The sequence below is a fragment of the Pygocentrus nattereri genome, chromosome 29, assembly GCF_015220715.1.
Source record: "Pygocentrus nattereri isolate fPygNat1 chromosome 29, fPygNat1.pri, whole genome shotgun sequence".
Classification (NCBI taxonomy): Eukaryota; Metazoa; Chordata; class Actinopteri; order Characiformes; family Serrasalmidae; genus Pygocentrus; species Pygocentrus nattereri.
In genome coordinates, this window is record NC_051239.1 from 1739788 (window position 1) to 1759787 (window position 20000).

The 20000-nt window shown below is 42.7% G+C and overlaps 1 protein-coding gene across 2 annotated transcripts in view; it reads left to right on the forward strand.

The window, feature by feature from the left end:
- msi1b (musashi RNA binding protein 1b) overlaps positions 1–19508 on the forward strand; it is a 47202-nt gene extending 27694 nt beyond the window's left edge. Inside the window, exons 7-15 of one of the 2 annotated variants that reach the window (XM_017688385.2) lie at positions 8079–8127; positions 9721–9803; positions 9940–10057; positions 11187–11267; positions 12822–12878; positions 14587–14649; positions 16397–16551; positions 17523–17568; positions 18544–19508. In XM_017688385.2, coding sequence (XP_017543874.1) covers positions 8079–8127; positions 9721–9803; positions 9940–10057; positions 11187–11267; positions 12822–12878; positions 14587–14649; positions 16397–16551; positions 17523–17564 — 648 coding nt within the window. In that variant the 3' untranslated portion in view covers positions 17565–17568; positions 18544–19508. The remainder of the gene's footprint in view (positions 1–8078; positions 8128–9720; positions 9804–9939; positions 10058–11186; positions 11268–12821; positions 12879–14586; positions 14650–16396; positions 16552–17522; positions 17569–18543) is intronic. The other variant, XM_017688387.2, reaches the window with a different exon arrangement.
- Positions 19509–20000: the final 492 nt, after the last annotated feature.

Below are 20000 nucleotides of genomic sequence, written 5' to 3' on the forward strand. Positions count from 1 at the left end.
AGTGCAGTGCAGTGTGAGTAAGGGCAGTGCTGTACAGTCTATATAATGAGGTGTAATATTAGAGAGCAATGCAGTGTGAGTAAGGGCGGCGCTGTACAGTCTATATAATGAGGTGTAATATTAGAGTGCAGTGTGAGTAAGGGCAGTGCTGTACAGTCTATATAATGAGGTATAATATTAGAGTGCAGTGTGAGTAAGGGCAGCGCTGTACAGTCTATATAATGAGGTGTAATATTAGAGTGCAGTGCAGTGTGGGTAAGGACAGTGCTGTACAGTCTATATAATGAGGTGTAATATTAGAGTGCAGTGTGAGTAAGGGCGGTGCTGTACAGTCTATATAATGAGGTGTAATATTAGAGTGCAGTGCAGGGTGGGTAAGGGCAACGCTGTACAGTCTATATAATGAGGTGTAATATTAGAGAGCAGTGCAGTGTGAGTAAGGGCAGTGCTGTACAGTCTATATAATGAGGTGTAATATTAGAGTGCAGTGCAGTGTGGGTAAGGGCAGTGCTGTACAGTCTATATAATGAGGTGTAATATTAGAGTGCAGTGTGGGTAAGGGCAACGCTGTACAGTCTATATAATGAGGTGTAATATTAGAGTGCAGTGCAGTGTGAGTAAGGGCGGTGCTGTACAGTCTATATAATGAGGTGTAATATTAGAGTGCAGTGTGAGTAAGGGCGGTGCTGTACAGTCTATATAATGAGGTGTAATATTAGAGTGCAGTGTGAGTAAGGGCAGCGCTGTACAGTCTATATAATGAGGTATAATATTAGAGTGCAGTGCAGGGTGGGTAAGGGCAACGCTGTACAGTCTATATAATGAGGTGTAATATTAGAGAGCAGTGCAGTGTGGGTAAGGGCAGTGCTGTACAGTGTATATAATGAGGTGTAATATTAGAGTGCAGTGCAGGGTGGGTAAGGGCAACGCTGTACAGTCTATATAATGAGGTGTAATATTAGAGTGCAGTGCAGTGTGGGTAAGGGCAGTGCTGTACAGTCTATATAATGAGGTGTAATATTAGAGTGCAGTGCAGGGTGGGTAAGGGCAACGCTGTACAGTCTATATAATGAGGTATAATATTAGAGTGCAGTGCAGTGTGAGTAAGGGCAGTGCTGTACAGTCTATATAATGAGGTGTAATATTAGAGTGCAGTGCAGGGTGGGTAAGGGCAACGCTGTACAGTCTATATAATGAGGTGTAATATTAGAGAGCAGTGCAGTGTGGGTAAGCGCAGCGCTGTACAGTCTATATAATGAGGTGTAATATTAGAGTGCAGTGCAGGGTGGGTAAGGGCAACGCTGTACAGTCTATATAATGAGGTGTAATATTAGAGAGCAGTGCAGTGTGGGTAAGGGCAGTGCTGTACAGTCTATATAATGAGGTGTAATATTAGAGTGCAGTGTGAGTAAGGGCAGTGCTGTACAGTCTATATAATGAGGTATAATATTAGAGTGCAGTGTGAGTAAGGGCAGCGCTGTACAGTCTATATAATGAGGTGTAATATTAGAGTGCAGTGCAGTGTGGGTAAGGGCAACGCTGTACAGTCTATATAATGAGGTGTAATATTAGAGAGCAGTGCAGTGTGGGTAAGGGCAGTGCTGTACAGTCTATATAATGAGGTGTAATATTAGAGTGCAGTGTGAGTAAGGGCAGTGCTGTACAGTCTATATAATGAGGTATAATATTAGAGTGCAGTGTGAGTAAGGGCAGCGCTGTACAGTCTATATAATGAGGTGTAATATTAGAGTGCAGTGCAGTGTGAGTAAGGGCAACGCTGTACAGTCTATATAATGAGGTGTAATATTAGAGTGCAGTGTGAGTAAGGGCGGTGCTGTACAGTCTATATAATGAGGTGTAATATTAGAGTGCAGTGTGAGTAAGGGCAGCGCTGTACAGTCTATATAATGAGGTGTAATATTAGAGTGCAGTGCAGGGTGGGTAAGGGCAACGCTGTACAGTCTATATAATGAGGTGTAATATTAGAGAGCAGTGCAGTGTGGGTAAGGGCAGCGCTGTACAGTCTATATAATGAGGTGTAATATTAGAGTGCAGTGCAGTGTGAGTAAGGGCAACGCTGTACAGTCTATATAATGAGGTGTAATATTAGAGTGCAGTGTGAGTAAGGGCGGTGCTGTACAGTCTATATAATGAGGTGTAATATTAGAGTGCAGTGTGAGTAAGGGCAGCGCTGTACAGTCTATATAATGAGGTGTAATATTAGAGTGCAGTGCAGGGTGGGTAAGGGCAACGCTGTACAGTCTATATAATGAGGTGTAATATTAGAGAGCAGTGCAGTGTGGGTAAGCGCAGTGCTGTACAGTCTATATAATGAGGTGTAATATTAGAGTGCAGTGCAGGGTGGGTAAGGGCAACGCTGTACAGTCTATATAATGAGGTGTAATATTAGAGTGCAGTGCAGTGTGGGTAAGGGCAGTGCTGTACAGTCTATATAATGAGGTGTAATATTAGAGTGCAGTGCAGGGTGGGTAAGGGCAACGCTGTACAGTCTATATAATGAGGTGTAATATTAGAGTGCAGTGCAGTGTGGGTAAGGGCAGTGCTGTACAGTCTATATAATGAGGTGTAATATTAGAGAGCAATGCAGTGTGAGTAAGGGCGGCGCTGTACAGTCTATATAATGAGGTGTAATATTAGAGTGCAGTGTGAGTAAGGGCAGTGCTGTACAGTCTATATAATGAGGTATAATATTAGAGTGCAGTGTGAGTAAGGGCAGCGCTGTACAGTCTATATAATGAGGTGTAATATTAGAGTGCAGTGCAGTGTGGGTAAGGACAGTGCTGTACAGTCTATATAATGAGGTGTAATATTAGAGTGCAGTGTGAGTAAGGGCGGTGCTGTACAGTCTATATAATGAGGTGTAATATTAGAGTGCAGTGCAGGGTGGGTAAGGGCAACGCTGTACAGTCTATATAATGAGGTGTAATATTAGAGAGCAGTGCAGTGTGAGTAAGGGCAGTGCTGTACAGTCTATATAATGAGGTGTAATATTAGAGTGCAGTGCAGTGTGGGTAAGGGCAGTGCTGTACAGTCTATATAATGAGGTGTAATATTAGAGTGCAGTGTGGGTAAGGGCAACGCTGTACAGTCTATATAATGAGGTGTAATATTAGAGTGCAGTGCAGTGTGGGTAAGGGCAGTGCTGTACAGTCTATATAATGAGGTGTAATATTAGAGAGCAGTGCAGTGTGAGTAAGGGCGGCGCTGTACAGTCTATATAATGAGGTGTAATATTAGAGTGCAGTGTGAGTAAGGGCAGTGCTGTACAGTCTATATAATGAGGTATAATATTAGAGTGCAGTGCAGGGTGGGTAAGGGCAACGCTGTACAGTCTATATAATGAGGTGTAATATTAGAGAGCAGTGCAGTGTGGGTAAGGGCAGTGCTGTACAGTGTATATAATGAGGTGTAATATTAGAGTGCAGTGCAGGGTGGGTAAGGGCAACGCTGTACAGTCTATATAATGAGGTGTAATATTAGAGTGCAGTGCAGTGTGGGTAAGGGCAGTGCTGTACAGTCTATATAATGAGGTGTAATATTAGAGTGCAGTGCAGGGTGGGTAAGGGCAACGCTGTACAGTCTATATAATGAGGTATAATATTAGAGTGCAGTGCAGTGTGAGTAAGGGCAGTGCTGTACAGTCTATATAATGAGGTGTAATATTAGAGTGCAGTGCAGGGTGGGTAAGGGCAACGCTGTACAGTCTATATAATGAGGTGTAATATTAGAGAGCAGTGCAGTGTGGGTAAGCGCAGCGCTGTACAGTCTATATAATGAGGTGTAATATTAGAGTGCAGTGCAGGGTGGTAAGGGCAACGCTGTACAGTCTATATAATGAGGTGTAATATTAGAGAGCAGTGCAGTGTGGGTAAGGGCAGTGCTGTACAGTCTATATAATGAGGTGTAATATTAGAGTGCAGTGTGAGTAAGGGCAGTGCTGTACAGTCTATATAATGAGGTATAATATTAGAGTGCAGTGTGAGTAAGGGCAGCGCTGTACAGTCTATATAATGAGGTGTAATATTAGAGTGCAGTGCAGTGTGAGTAAGGGCAACGCTGTACAGTCTATATAATGAGGTGTAATATTAGAGTGCAGTGTGAGTAAGGGCGGTGCTGTACAGTCTATATAATGAGGTGTAATATTAGAGTGCAGTGTGAGTAAGGGCAGCGCTGTACAGTCTATATAATGAGGTGTAATATTAGAGTGCAGTGCAGGGTGGGTAAGGGCAACGCTGTACAGTCTATATAATGAGGTGTAATATTAGAGAGCAGTGCAGTGTGGGTAAGCGCAGTGCTGTACAGTCTATATAATGAGGTGTAATATTAGAGTGCAGTGCAGGGTGGGTAAGGGCAACGCTGTACAGTCTATATAATGAGGTGTAATATTAGAGTGCAGTGCAGTGTGGGTAAGGGCAGTGCTGTACAGTCTATATAATGAGGTGTAATATTAGAGTGCAGTGCAGGGTGGGTAAGGGCAACGCTGTACAGTCTATATAATGAGGTGTAATATTAGAGTGCAGTGCAGTGTGGGTAAGGGCAGTGCTGTACAGTCTATATAATGAGGTGTAATATTAGAGTGCAGTGCAGGGTGGGTAAGGGCAACGCTGTACAGTCTATATAATGAGGTGTAATATTAGAGAGCAGTGCAGTGTGGGTAAGCGCAGCGCTGTACAGTCTATATAATGAGGTGTAATATTAGAGTGCAGTGCAGTGTGAGTAAAGGCAGTGCTGTACAGTCTATATAATGAGGTGTAATATTAGAGTGCAGTGTGAGTAAGGGCAGTGCTGTACAGTCTATATAATGAGGTGTAATATTAGAGAGCAGTGCAGTGTGAGTAAGGGCAGCGCTGTACAGTCTATATAATGAGGTGTAATATTAGAGTGCAGTGCAGGGTGGGTAAGGGCAACGCTGTACAGTCTATATAATGAGGTGTAATATTAGAGAGCAGTGCAGTGTGGGTAAGCGCAGCGCTGTACAGTCTATATAATGAGGTGTAATATTAGAGTGCAGTGTGAGTAAGGGCAGCGCTGTACAGTCTATATAATGAGGTGTAATATTAGAGTGCAGTGCAGTGTGAGTAAAGGCAGTGCTGTACAGTCTATATAATGAGGTGTAATATTAGAGTGCAGTGCAGTGTGAGTAAGGGCAGTGCTGTACAGTCTATATAATGAGGTGTAATATTAGAGTGCAGTGCAGTGTGAGAAAGGGCGGCGCTGTACAGTCTATATAATAAGGTGTAATATTAGAGTGCAGTGTGAGTAAGGGCAACGCTGTACAGTCTATATAATGAGGTGTAATATTAGAGTGCAGTGCAGTGTGGGTAAGGGCAGTGCTGTACAGTCTATATAATGAGGTGTAATATTAGAGTGCAGTGCAGTGTGGGTAAGGGCGGTGCTGTACAGTCTATATAATGAGATGTAATATTAGAGTGCAGTGTGAGTAAGGGCAACGCTGTACAGTCTATATAATGAGGTGTAATATTAGAGTGCAGTGCAGTGTGAGTAAGGGCAGCGCTGTACAGTCTATATAATGAGGTGTAATATTAGCGTGCAGTGCAGTGTGAGTAAGGGCAGTGCTGTACAGTCTATATAATGAGGTGTAATATTAGAGTGCAGTGCAGTGTGAGTAAGGGCAGCGCTGTACAGTCTATATAATGAGGTGTAATATTAGAGTGCAGTGCAGTGTGTGTAAGGGCGGTGCTGTACAGTCTATATAATGAGGTGTAATATTAGAGAGCAGTGTAGTGTGAGTAAGGGCAACGCTGTACAGTCTATATAATGAGGTGTAATATTAGAGTGCAGTGCAGTGTGAGTAAGGGCAGTGCTGTACAGTCTATATAATGAGGTGTAATATTAGAGTGCAGTGCAGTGTGAGTAAGGGCAGTGCTGTACAGTCTATATAATGAGGTGTAATATTAGAGTGCAGTGCAGTGTGGGTAAGGGCAGTGCTGTACAGTCTATATAATGAGGTGTAATATTAGAGTGCAGTGCAGTGTGGGTAAGGGCAGTGCTGTACAGTCTATATAATGAGGTGTAATATTAGAGTGCAGTGCAGTGTGAGTAAGGGCGGTGCTGTACAGTCTATATAATGAGGTGTAATATTAGAGTGCAGTGCAGTGTGGGTAAGGGCAGTGCTGTACAGTCTATATAATGAGGTGTAATATTAGAGTGCAGTGCAGTGTGGGTAAGGGCAGTGCTGTACAGTCTATATAATGAGGTGTAATATTAGAGTGCAGTGCAGTGTGGGTAAGGGCAGTGCTGTACAGTCTATATAATGAGGTGTAATATTAGAGTGCAGTGTGAGTAAGGGCAGTGCTGTACAGTCTATATAATGAGGTATAATATTAGAGTGCAGTGTGAGTAAGGGCAGCGCTGTACAGTCTATATAATGAGGTGTAATATTAGAGTGCAGTGCAGTGTGAGTAAGGGCAACGCTGTACAGTCTATATAATGAGGTGTAATATTAGAGTGCAGTGCAGTGTGAGTAAGGGCAGTGCTGTACAGTCTATATAATGAGGTGTAATATTAGAGTGCAGTGCAGTGTGAGTAAGGGCAGTGCTGTACAGTCTATATAATGAGGTGTAATATTAGAGTGCAGTGCAGTGTGGGTAAGGGCAGTGCTGTACAGTCTATATAATGAGGTGTAATATTAGAGTGCAGTGCAGTGTGGGTAAGGGCAGTGCTGTACAGTCTATATAATGAGGTGTAATATTAGAGTGCAGTGCAGTGTGAGTAAGGGCAGTGCTGTACAGTCTATATAATGAGGTGTAATATTAGAGTGCAGTGCAGTGTGAGTAAGGGCAGTGCTGTACAGTCTATATAATGAGGTGTAATATTAGAGTGCAGTGCAGTGTGGGTAAGGGCAGTGCTGTACAGTCTATATAATGAGGTGTAATATTAGAGTGCAGTGCAGTGTGGGTAAGGGCGGTGCTGTACAGTCTATATAATGAGGTGTAATATTAGAGTGCAGTGCAGTGTGAGTAAGGGCAGCGCTGTACAGTCTATATAATGAGGTGTAATATTAGAGTGCAGTGCAGTGTGAGTAAGGGCAGTGCTGTACAGTCTATATAATGAGGTGTAATATTAGAGTGCAGTGCAGGGTGGGTAAGGGCAACGCTGTACAGTCTATATAATGAGGTGTAATATTAGACTGCAGTGCAGTGTGAGTAAGGGCAGTGCTGTACAGTCTATATAATGAGGTGTAATATTAGAGTGCAGTGCAGTGTGGGTAAGGGCGGTGCTGTACAGTCTATATAATGAGGTGTAATATTAGAGTGCAGTGCAGTGTGAGTAAGGGCAGCGCTGTACAGTCTATATAATGAGGTGTAATATTAGAGTGCAGTGCAGTGTGGGTAAGGGCAGTGCTGTACAGTCTATATAATGAGGTGTAATATTAGAGTGCAGTGCAGTGTGAGTAAGGGCAGCGCTGTACAGTCTATATAATGAGGTGTAATATTAGAGTGCAGTGCAGTGTGAGTAAGGGCAGTGCTGTACAGTCTATATAATGAGGTGTAATATTAGAGTGCAGTGCAGGGTGGGTAAGGGCAACGCTGTACAGTCTATATAATGAGGTGTAATATTAGACTGCAGTGCAGTGTGAGTAAGGGCAGTGCTGTACAGTCTATATAATGAGGTGTAATATTAGAGTGCAGTGCAGTGTGGGTAAGGGCGGTGCTGTACAGTCTATATAATGAGGTGTAATATTAGAGTGCAGTGCAGTGTGAGTAAGGGCAGCGCTGTACAGTCTATATAATGAGGTGTAATATTAGAGTGCAGTGCAGTGTGGGTAAGGGCAGTGCTGTACAGTCTATATAATGAGGTGTAATATTAGAGTGCAGTGCAGTGTGGGTAAGGGCAGTGCTGTACAGTCTATATAATGAGGTGTAATATTAGAGTGCAGTGCAGTGTGGGTAAGGACAGTATGTTGTACAGGATGTTCTGCAGTGTGTATCAGTGAGGAGGGTTTATGGTCTAATTAATCTCTCTCTCTCTCTCTCTCTGTCTCTCTCTCTCTCTCTCTCTCTCTCTCTCTCTCTCTCTGTTTCTGTTTCCTGTAGGTGGATGATGCCATGCTTATGTTTGATAAGACCACCAACAGACACAGAGGTGAGTCACTCTGACCCGTACTCTCTCTCTCTCTCTCTCTCTCTCTCTCTTTATCTCTCAGTAGGATAAGCGTTAGGTGAGGAGGGAGGCGGGGTAATTAGGGGGTTCGTTAATCGTTGGGGGGGTTTTAGGCTAAACCCTCGTTAAGCCCCTCCCCCCCTCCTGCTTCCGTCCCACAGCTGATCGATTAGGACAGGAGGGGGGAGGGGCCCGGAGAGAGGGACAGATGAGGCGGATAAGACTGTCATAAAGGGGACCTTCTGAACTCAGAGCCCTCGTTTAACCCACTAAAGTCTGAGCGCCGTGTGTGGGTCCACGCTTCAGCTGACCTACTCGAGCTCCGCCCCGTTACGTAGTGCCTGTTGTGAGGCTGGACAAGCTTTGCAGAGCGCTGGTGAACACCCAGTTCAGCCTGAGGCTTTTGGCACTGCGGAGACACAGAAACAGGCCATAAACACAGCTTTGGTTTTAAACATTGTACTTTTGCAATACCAGATGATCTAATAAGCTGAAAATGAAAACATGAACATGTAAGGCAGATTAAAATATCAAAAATATCTACAAAATCAAAACAAATCAAATCGAGTTATGAATGCAGTGAATCGTCACACCCCTGACGTGACATCACATGGCTAACAACAGCAGCAGCGGCTGCCACGTCTTTAAAGGGCAGATATTCTATCCATTTTGTTATGTTTAAAATTTTCCAGTGATGTTTGTGTATTTTTAAGCACTGAAAACATTCATAATTCACTTTTCCAACTGATCCATATCCCTTTATCATATCCAATTACACTGCTACTGGTACTATACCTTTAAGGCTGATATATGTAAATGAGCTCTGTTCTGATTGGCTGTCCTGTATTTTGCTTTGTTAAAAAAAAGCAGTTCAGGCTAAAACTGTCCTTATAACTTCTTATAACTTAGTGGGTGGAGCTAAACTTCTGTAGGCTGAATATTTGCAACCGTGCTGGTTTTTGTGACATCACAAAAGAAGAGTTTTGAAGGCTTAGTAAGCGTGTATGTATGTCAGAGCGGTTTGGTCTGTTCTAGATAAACTGACCGAGTCAGAACAGCTCATAGTGGTGGTGATAGGAACCAGGCGTCCCCCTCTAAAAGCTCCTACAGAAAGTTCCTACATGAACTGGTTCTGAATTCACTGCCTGATGACTGAGACTCTGTTTTATGAGAGTTTAGAGAAGATTTTAGTTCTAAAACAACATTCGATGTTGTACCTTTAAGACTGATATATGTAAATGAGCTCTGTTCCGATTGGCTGCCTTGTATTTGTGCCTGGTTCAAAAAGCAGTCCAGGCTGAAACACGCATAGATAACTTATAACCACGTAACTTATACGACTCACATATGACCGAGTGGGCGGGGCTAAACCGCTGTAGGCCGGATAGGTGGACACATGTAACTGTGCAGGTTTTTGTGACGTCACAAAAGCAGTGAATTCAGAGCAGTCTGCGCAGCTTAGTTTCCATTTGGCATGAAAAGTGAGGGGAATTTTGCTGTTTTTTCGTGATGTGGCCCTTTAAGGCTTGGGCTCTCCGCTGCTCTGCAGTCTGAGCGTGTTCGCTGTGTCTCCAGGGTTCGGCTTCGTGACATTCGAGAACGAGGACGTGGTGGAGAAAGTGTGCGAGATCCACTTCCACGAGATCAACAATAAAATGGTGAGGGTTCAGTTTGCACTGGTTGGTCTGGTTTGAGGCTGCTGGGCCTCTATTGTGTTTCTGCCTTCGTCGTGGAGGCGTGGGCGAAAGCCATTGTTCCTCTTTTTCATTTCGTTTTTCTCTGTGGTGACCACAGGTGGAGTGTAAGAAGGCCCAGCCTAAGGAAGTGATGTCACCGGCAGGGTCATCGAGGGGCCGTGCGAGGGTCATGCCATACGGGATGGACGCTTTCATGCTGGGCATAGGCATGCTGGGTAATTCACGTGCTTCGAAAAACTTGAGAACGAGGATTATGAGAGTGGAGTGACCGGAGTGAAAAGCGATGCTTTGCTGCCACCTAGTGTTTCTAATGGCACTTACACTATAGTCACGTGTGAATGTGAAGAGCTGTTCTCAGTGGTGGTGATGGGAACCAGACGTCCCTCTAAAAGCTCCTCACAGTGGTGGTGATGGGAACCAGACGTCCCTCTAAAAGCTCCTACAGAAAGTTCCTACATGAACTGGTTCTGAATTCACTGCCTGATGACTGAGACGCTGTTTTATGAGAGTTTAGAGAACTTCAACTCCATTCATGGTGGAGGGAGACGTGCAGGGCGCTGTGCGGCAAAATAGTCCCCAAAGAAAACTCATTATTCCAGGCAGTGGTTTCGGATAGTGTTGTAGTCATGGCAACCCATTGGTGAAGCATAGTGAACCACTCTTGAGTCACTCTGTTCACCACTTACTTATGCAGAAATTTTGAAAAAGTGGTGAAGTTGCCCTTTCAGCAAGAACACTCAGTGTAAGGGTTCAGTTGACCGTAAAGCTGCGCTGACGCTGTGTGTATATTTATCCCAGGACTCATCACACCATCCGAGTGTCTGCTCTGGTATGAAGATCAGGTTTATAAATAATGAATGTACTAATAACGTTTTATGATCTAAGCTGTTGTTTAAAGCGCATATTTAAGCTCTTTTGGTCCAAACGTGGTTCAAACGCCTGAAAGGTTTAAGTGCTGACATCACAACTAAGGGATGAAGTGGGCGTGGCCTCTGCCTTCCCAAGCTGGTCACTAATATTGACACAGATATTTACACGTGTAACGTTATTTTTTATCTAAATAAACCTGATTAGGCTTTAATGCGGTAAACAAAAGCGGCAGCGCCATCACTGGAACACTGAGTGGCAAATATCAATACAATATGAACAAATCAAACATATTACAACTCATATTATTAATGTCAGACCTTATTAATTTCATATAAACTGAATTTATTCCGAGCAGTCGAGTGTAAACGGCAGCAGCTGAGCTCAAACGATGTAGAAAAATGTGCCAGTAGCGATAAAATTAAATACTGTTTGAATACTGTTAATATTTCCGCTGTTATTCCTCCTTTTTTTCAGGTTATCCTGGTTTCCAGGCGGCGACGTACACCGGCCGCAGTTACACCAGCCTCACTCCTGGCTACACGTATCAGTTCCCAGGTAAACGTCACCCTTTCTTTCTATATAAGCTTCAGGAGCTCTTCAGGACAGAGGGCCATTATAATGCACTGCCTAATTAACTGCCTCTATTAACCAGTGGGAACATCCTAATCATAGAAGCTCTACTGATGAAGCACAGCTGATGCTTAGTACTGTTCCTAGTATTCCTTTATTATTGAAATATTAATAAGAAAGTAAAGAAAATGTGGATATTCCGTATCTGAATACAGTGAAAAGGGGCTGTACACAAGATCACGACATACGATACCACACAAAAACGCCAAATAAGCAAATAAATACTGCACCGCTCGCTGTGGCTCACCGAAGCACTAACGATCTGTCAGTTATTTAGGAGATTCTGGCTTGATGAGGGTTCATTCATAAGCAGGCTGTAAATAGCACTGATCATTATATTTATTGAGCAGTTGCTGTCTTAGTCCACAAGATGGTGCTAGAGTTCGCTTTCTGGTCAAGAACCCAAAGTTTTCGTATAGAAGCTGAAAGCGGTCAATCTCAGCGTGCCACAGCACCTGGCATCTCACAAATAGCTGCTTTACACCCAGAATACCCTTTATTAATGGTTCATATTAATAAACACCCTAAACGTCGTTAATAAGCGCCTATAACGCACAGAAAAACAGCACCCTGTAAAATAAGAGCATTAACAGTCCAGAGGAGATTCACAGGGCTACAGCAGGGAAAGGACAGCAGGGCGTTCCAGATGAAGAAGAGAATGAATTAACAAGCTAATTAATGTGATTAATTAGTAAACATGGTTACAGTTTGTGGCTTATTACTGTATAGACAATATACATAATATTAAAGATCAAAATATAAACTTTCATACTGCTAATAATAATATTAATAATAATGTCTTTATTTATGCAGCACTTTTCATACATTAAATGCAGCTCAAAGTGTTTTAGAGAAGAATCCAGCGAAGGAAGGTACGAATAGAAAAGGGGCATAAGATGCATGAAAAGTGAGAGCGATTAAACGTTATAAACAGGAAAACAGTCCAAAAATCTACAGTTCAGGAATAATCTACACGTGTCGCGCGTGGAGTATTGATTATATTGAACTCTAGCAATATAAACATTATAAATACTGAGTCCTCAGACTCAGATACTGCATATTACATACCCGTCAGCCAGTAATAAACTGTTTATACACCCTTTATAGTCACAGACTCACCGTAACCTGCAAGCAAAAAACGCTTAAATATCACAACTGTGTCCTGATAAGATGGTATCATAGTGACTCTACTGACTCTACTGACTCTAGTGACTCCCACCTTAGTTATTGTAACCAAGTAGTAAATGATTAGCATTTTACACACACACACACACACACACACACACTCAGTCGCTCACACACAGGTTGCTTGTAAATCTCAGGGGGGGTTATAGAGTAACATTCCTCTTTTCCAGGCAGCTGAGTGATGTATTAATACAGTAGATGTCCAGTTTGTAGTGTGTGTGTGTGTGTGTGTGTGTGTATGTGTGTGTGTGTGTGTGTGTGTGTTTAAACAGTTCTTGTGTGTTTCTGTTCTAGAATTCCACTTAGAGAGGACCCCCCTCCTGACTTCACCCCACCCCCCTGAGCTCACAGGTCAGTGCCTCTCTGAGCTTTACAAGCACGCTAACCTCGCTAACACACACACACACGCACACACACACACACACACACACACACACATTAAAACCACCTCCTCGTTTCTGCGCTCATTGTCCACTTCATCACTGCACTCTGTAATTACAGACTGTAGTCCATCTGTTTCTCTGATACTCTGTTACCCAGTTCTTCAGTGGTCAGGACCCCCATGGACCCTCACAGAGCAGGTACTGTTTGGGTGGTGGGTCATTCTCAGCACTGCAGTAACACTGACGTGGTGGTGGTGTGTTAGTGTGTGTTGTGCTGGTGCGAGTGGATCAGACACAGCAGTGCTGCTGGAGTTTTAAACACTGTGTCCACTCACTGTCCACTCTATTAGACACTCCTATCTTGTCGGTCCACCTTGTAGATGTAAAGTCAGAGACGACAGCTCATCTGCTGCTGCACAGTTTGTGTTGGTCATCCTCTAGTCCTTCATCAGTGGTCACAGGACGCTGCCCACAGGACGCTGCCCACTGGACGCTGTCGGCTGGATGTTTTCGGTTTCGAGTCCAGCAGCGACACTGAGGTGTTTAAAAACGGTCTGATCCACTCATACCAGCACAACACACACCACGTCAGTGTTCCTGCAGTGCTGAGAATGACCCACCACCCAAACAGTACCTGCTCTGTGAGGGTCCATGGGGGTCCTGACCACTGAAGAACAGGGTAACAGAGTATCAGAGATGGACTGCAGTCTTTATTGTATACTATATGGCCAGTGGAACCGATAATGTGGTAAGTTACTGTGTTTAGGAACATCAAATATACCAAATGTGTCAATATAAATTTGTAAATATTAGGTAATCATCGTCCCTCCATGTACAGAAGACTGAAAAACCTTTGGCGCTTGACCATTTATCTTGGCAAATCTGTAAAATCACAATATATAATCATAATAAACGCCAATAACCACAAATACAGTGAAGGTGCGTTTTCTGTTCTTTAGCTAGTTTAAAGAACAGTTTGGTTCTAGATTCCTGATTTAACATAATGGCATATAGTTGAGATAAAGCAGGTAATGGTTAATAACTACAGTTAATGCTGGACTTGCACTAATGCACTGTTTTATGGATCACAAATTAGTGCGTTTATGAGCAAATAAATGTTTATTGCTCGGAGAAACAGCCTTTTAAATCTAATTTTATTGGTGATGATATTTTTCCGTATCACTGTTGTGGGAAGAAAGCCTCTCTATTTTTGTCATTTTTCAGTGTTTAACTCATTTGAAAATGCCTGTTGTTCTTTACATTGTGTGTAAATTTCATGAAGAATGGAACAAAAGAAACGGCCCAGAATGGCTTGGAAAGACGTCCGGTTCCATTGACTTACATTAAAAGTAGAGCAGGTTTTTTCCTTCTCCTCACGCTTTTGGAGATACAAGGTTTTTTCCAACAAGAGCGACATATATAAATAAATATATATATAGAATGTGTGCTGTATATGTGAGAAAACACAGTCACTGTAACAGTGGTGATAAATGTGTACATTTCTGGCCAAAATCAAATTCAGGTAATAAAAGCTTGCTGTGTTTAAACAGTTCATCCGGTTGTGTTTGTTGATCAAAACAATTCCATCATTAAATCAATAGTGTATATTAATGGTTGTGTGTGTGTGTGTGTGTGTGCGTGTGCGTGTGTGTGTGTGTGTGTGCGTGTGCGTGCAGCGATCCCCCTGACAGCGTACAACCCGATGGCGGCAGCGGCAGCTGCAGCGGCTGTGGTCAGAGGTCAGTGGGCTTTTCTGTGTTTTTTTGTTGTTCCCTTAAGACCAAACGTGCTCAGTCACACTCGGTCACACCACTCGTGCTGAAACTCACTCGGCTTTCACTTTCTCGCTCCAGACTTCAAAGGAAAAGGCAGACAGCGCAGGCCTGTCTGGTCAATCCGGGGCGCGTGGTTTCACCCTCTGAGGCTGCGTCTACGACTCAGTGCAGACAGTGTAACCACATATATGTAGGCAAAGGGGTAAAAAAGGGGGCTTCTGTAGCTTTGATCTCCTTCAGCCCGAAGGCTCTGTAACACAGGTACTGGGTCGATTAAAGGGGAATTCCACCGACTTTCCAAAATTTCCTGCATAGAGAGATTCAGAGGGTTTGGTGTGAAGCGGTTCAGACGTCTTTACAGGGGTGGTGATGGGAACCAGGCGTCGCCATGACGACAACACAGATATAGACACTTTATTTACCATCCAGAACCACCAGAGAACCTACACGAGTCTTCTGAGCTTATATGGAATGTTGATGATGGAAAATAGTGGAAAATCTGGAATAATGAGTTTTCTTTGGGGACTATTTTGCCGCACAGCGCAGCAATCATAAAGTTTCTCTGCATAAGCAGTAGAACACAGAGGGAGGGAGTTATCGTGAAATACCATCCCAGCTGTGATCCGGTGGCCGTAGATCATCTCAGCCGTGATGTTATTGGTGATAACTCCCTCCTCGAGTGCTCTACTGCTTTAATACAGCAGTTAAATAAATACAGTAAGAAATGAATAAACTGGCCGTGAACGCGGCTTTAATATGTTTTAATGTTCAGCTCCTTCCTCCTAATTAGAGCTCCTTAACGAGCAGCTCGTTGCTACGTCAGAGTAACGAGCTCCGCCCACTCGCTGCTCAGCCGGCAGTTCGTTCTCCAGCTCCTTACACTAAATTCCCAAACTGTCGTCTCCACTGAGCAGCTTTTCAGTCGGCAGCTGTGACAGAAGAACAGCTGAACAACCTGGAATCAGCCAGAAATGAACCCAACACCATTCGCCAGACGTGTCTGATCTTCAGAGTCGGACCAAATCAGACTGAGCCATAAAACTGAGCCAATATCAGGTTCAGCTCAGTTTGGTCAGTTTGTCCAGATCAGTATTAATGTTGTTTTGTTCCAGCCGGTCTGTAAAGCTTCTTACAGCCCGTTTAGTTTGGCGAATGGTGTTGGGTTCATTTCTGGCTGATTCCAGGTTGTTCAGCTGTTCTTCTGTCACAGCTGCCGACTGAAAAGCTGCTCAGTGGTGACGACAGTTTGGGAATTTAGTGTCGTCTCGTCTTCAGAGTCGGACCAAATCGGCCGTCGGTCAGATGTGACCTTAGCAGTGTCCGTTTTCTGTTTGTGGCGAAGTTAGAAGGAAAAACGTTCAGACGGCTCGAGCGTCTCCTACAGCTGTCAGAGTGGTTGCTTAGCAACAGCATCTCAGCAGAGTGGTACAGTATTTGTGAAAAATCGCGTGGCCGGAACTGACTGTTGTATAAAGTGGCACATTTCAGATCAAAGCACTCTGATCGACTTTATTATTTCTCTGGTTTATTTTGAAAATAAATCTCACGGATGACGATCGTGTAAATATATATTCACTGTCATTCAAGCACACATTTTAAACCCATAGCCCTGTGTACATCTACTGTATGTATGATTTGTACAGTTATGTTGTTGCAGTTTCCTTTAATATTAATAACGTTTCCATCTATCTATGTATCTATGTATGACTAGGCTCCGCCCCCTCTCGCTCCGCTGGCTTCCTGAGCACCAGCAGCCCTGGACCAATGGCAGATCTTTATGGGACAACCAGCCAGGACTCCACAGTCAGCAGCTACATCAGCGCCGCAAGCCCTGCCCCCAGCACCGGGTTCAGCCACAGCCTCGGGGTGAGCGTCCACTCACAAACACAGGCATGGTAATTCAGCTTCCTCAGTGCGTGAGCTGGATTTGTGAGGGGGCGGTATTCCTGATTGACCATCTCCGATTTGCGTAATGCTTTCAGGATGTGTCCAGTAAAGGGCTGAACCGTGTTTGGGGAAAGTATCTAAGTGTAATTTTCTATCCTGTAAACCAAGAAGTCCAGAATATCCAGGTTTTCTGGCTTCGGACACAAACACTGGCCAGACTGCCTGTTAGTTGTGGTTGTGATGTCACAGCACATGATTGCTTCTGATTGGTCTAACTCAGTGGCCACCAGCGCTGGTCCGGAGATCCATCTTCCTACAGAATCCAGTTCCAACCACCGTCTGCCTCACCTGCTCCAGCTAATTTCCTTCTTCAGAAGTCCTTGATTGGCTTGATCAGATGCAATAGTGGTACCTGAGGGGCGGGGCAGCTTGGAGCTAAACTATGCAGGAAAGTAGATCTCCAAGAGGAAGGCTGGTGACCACTGATCTAAAGCATCTGCAGGCAGTTAGTTCACCAGCTCTGTGTTATTGGGTTAAAAAATTGCACGTATAACGATCTAAAACGATTCATCTTTGCGTCCTGGTAGATACTCTGCAAAAATTTTGACCCGCCACAACTTTTGAACTGTTGACGTTACGTTAAGATCGATTCTATTAATGAAACAGAAGATACGCAGATGCATGAGTGCCATTTTATGGCTGGATGAAATTCAAAATTTTGTATTATTCATTTTTTTGGGGCATTTGTGTAACAACTTGAGCCTTTTATATCTCCACAATAACGTAAAACAGATCTCTTAACAAGAAATCTGTCTAATTCTAACAAAGGTTTCTTACTCATGAGGCAGCGGGTGGTAATAAGAACACACAGAGTCCTGGGACTGTGGTGATGCTGCTATTATATCTATCGTGTCTTTATATTTATATCATTTGTCTCTTTCTGCTTGCAGGGTCCTCTGATCGCTACAGCGTTTACAAACGGCTACCACTGAGATGGTAAGTGTCGACTGCAGTGAGATATAAGGCAGAGAAAGTGTGACAGAAAACGCTAGAATAAGAGTCCCGGTAGTTAACACACAGGTATTTTTAGGTCTCTTATAATTAGATTCAAGTTGATTTTTGATCTTCAGAAGAAAACATTGTAACTCAATTTTTGTAATTTTTAAGTTTTTTGACACAATTTGAAAATACCTGTAAGCCTTTACATTGTGTGTAAATTTCATGGTGAGTGGACTAAAAGAAACGGCACAAAAAGACTTGGAAAGCCGTCTGGTTCCATTGACTTCCATTAAAAGTGAAGCAGGTTTTTTCCTTCTCCTGTAAAGTGACCTTTTAGAGCAACAGCACTGTATCCTCCAGCGCATGTGTCGAACACAAGGCCCGTGGGTCAAGTCAGACACAAATTATTAAAATGTTCTGTTCTTATCAGCCCCTTTCGCCCTGAGATGCACTACAGTCCCCAGTATGCACTGCAGCATAGTGTGTGTTCCGACCCTCTTCACCCAGCAAGTCTGTAGACCAGCAGTTACACAGCAAGAAAAGATGCCCATTATATAAATATAATATTATATAAATCTATATATATATATAGATAAACCATAAGTAAAAATGAAACAAGCCCAGCCCACGGACTACCTGAGATTTATTAATGCGGCACTTTTAGTGGTTGAGTCTGAGGACTTTTTCACCACCTGCTGTGCCTCATTCTAACAAAATAAAAGCCCCAAAAAAATCACAAACTCTAGAATTTATCAACTCTTCAGAATAAAAGTCTAGTGACATGGGAGTGTCCACATCATCAGCGCCCACTTAAATTTTAAACCTGTACCGTATTGAACTGTTACTCCCTCAAAACAGTGGAATTTTCTGGAAAATCTGCAGTTGTGTCGCTTGTTTTGCCAGATTGACTTGATGCTGAAATATTTTTTGACATTTAAAAAAAAAAACTTTGTTTGTTTTTTTCTCCTAAAGCTGACCGGTCTGATGGACGGCGACGCCTGCCCTGAGCCAGTCCCACATTTTTACAGCATAAAAAAAAACTACAGTAGAGTTTCCTGCATCTCTCTCACGTCACCTTTTACTAACACTCTCTCTGTCTGTCTCACTCTGTAACGGAAGGGCATGTAAATATTTAGATTATTTTCTGGTTCAAACGAAAGGCATTTTTAAAAAAAAGTTACGATGCTGTACGTTTTTTTTTTCTCTTATAAATATCTTCATTCTTTCTGTTTCTTCTTTTTATCGGAATTTTAAAAAACGCTGTTTTCTTTTGTTATGAGAAATGTATTCATGTGTTTTTCTCGAGACACTGTAGGTTTACATTTGTAGAGTGATTTTTTTAGACGTTAACCGTTTTACAGGAGCAATAATAATAATAATAATAACGTGTCCTTGATACACTTTTGGACTGTTTTTTTGTCGTTTTTTAAAGGATACGATGAATTTAAGATGATACGTTTTCTACGGAAAAGAAAATATTGGAAGGAATGTTCAAAAATGTATATTTTGGTAGTTTTGCAACTGGATTTATGATATTGATCATGATCATAGCAATGTTATTAACCAAGGACATATTTTTCATTAGATTTGAGCTTTTTTTTTGTCTTGTAAAGGATTTTAAACGCTGTCTTCTGGATCTTGTTGAGATCAAGTGGAAAACATTTCAATTTGGAAAACATCTGTGATGTGTGATTTTATTTTTTTGTGTGAGTCTTAACACGCAAATTTTTGTACACTTGAAGTGGAACTCCACCGATTCTTCAAACTTTCTCCATAATGAAAGGGCTAAGAGGTCAACAGGGAGGTTTGGTGTGTTCTAGATAAACTCACCGAGTCAGAGCTGGTCAAAGTGGTGGTGATAGGAACCAGACGTCCCCCTCTAAAAGCTAGTTACCACATGAAATGGTTATAAATATGTTGCGTGATGTCTGAGACATTGTTTTATGATAGATTTAAGATAAATTGTAGACCTAAAAACATATTTTTAAAGTCCATTCATGGTGGAGGGATACAAGAAGGCATTGTGAGGCAAAGTAGTCCCTAAAGAAAATGTGTTATTTTAGATTTTTCACTATTTCACCATCATCAGCCTCCCATATGAAACTCAGACGACTCGTGTAGGTTCACTGGTGGTTCCGGATAGTGAGTGAAATGGCTGTATTTGTGTTGTTTGAGCTTCTGCAGTCGACCAACGTTTACATCTCTGGCACTGAATTACATTCTCAACCTGAATTATGCAGAAATTTTGAAAAGTGGGTGGAATTTTTCTTTAACACACATGAGACGGTCTTTGTTTCTTTTGATGTAATATTTTGACTTTTTGGCTTTTATTTTTCTTTGTTTTTCTTTTTTTTTTGAACTTGAAATGTGTTTTTTCTTTGTTGTTGAAGTGTGTGAGTGTCAGGCTACTAATAATGCTGGAGTGTGTG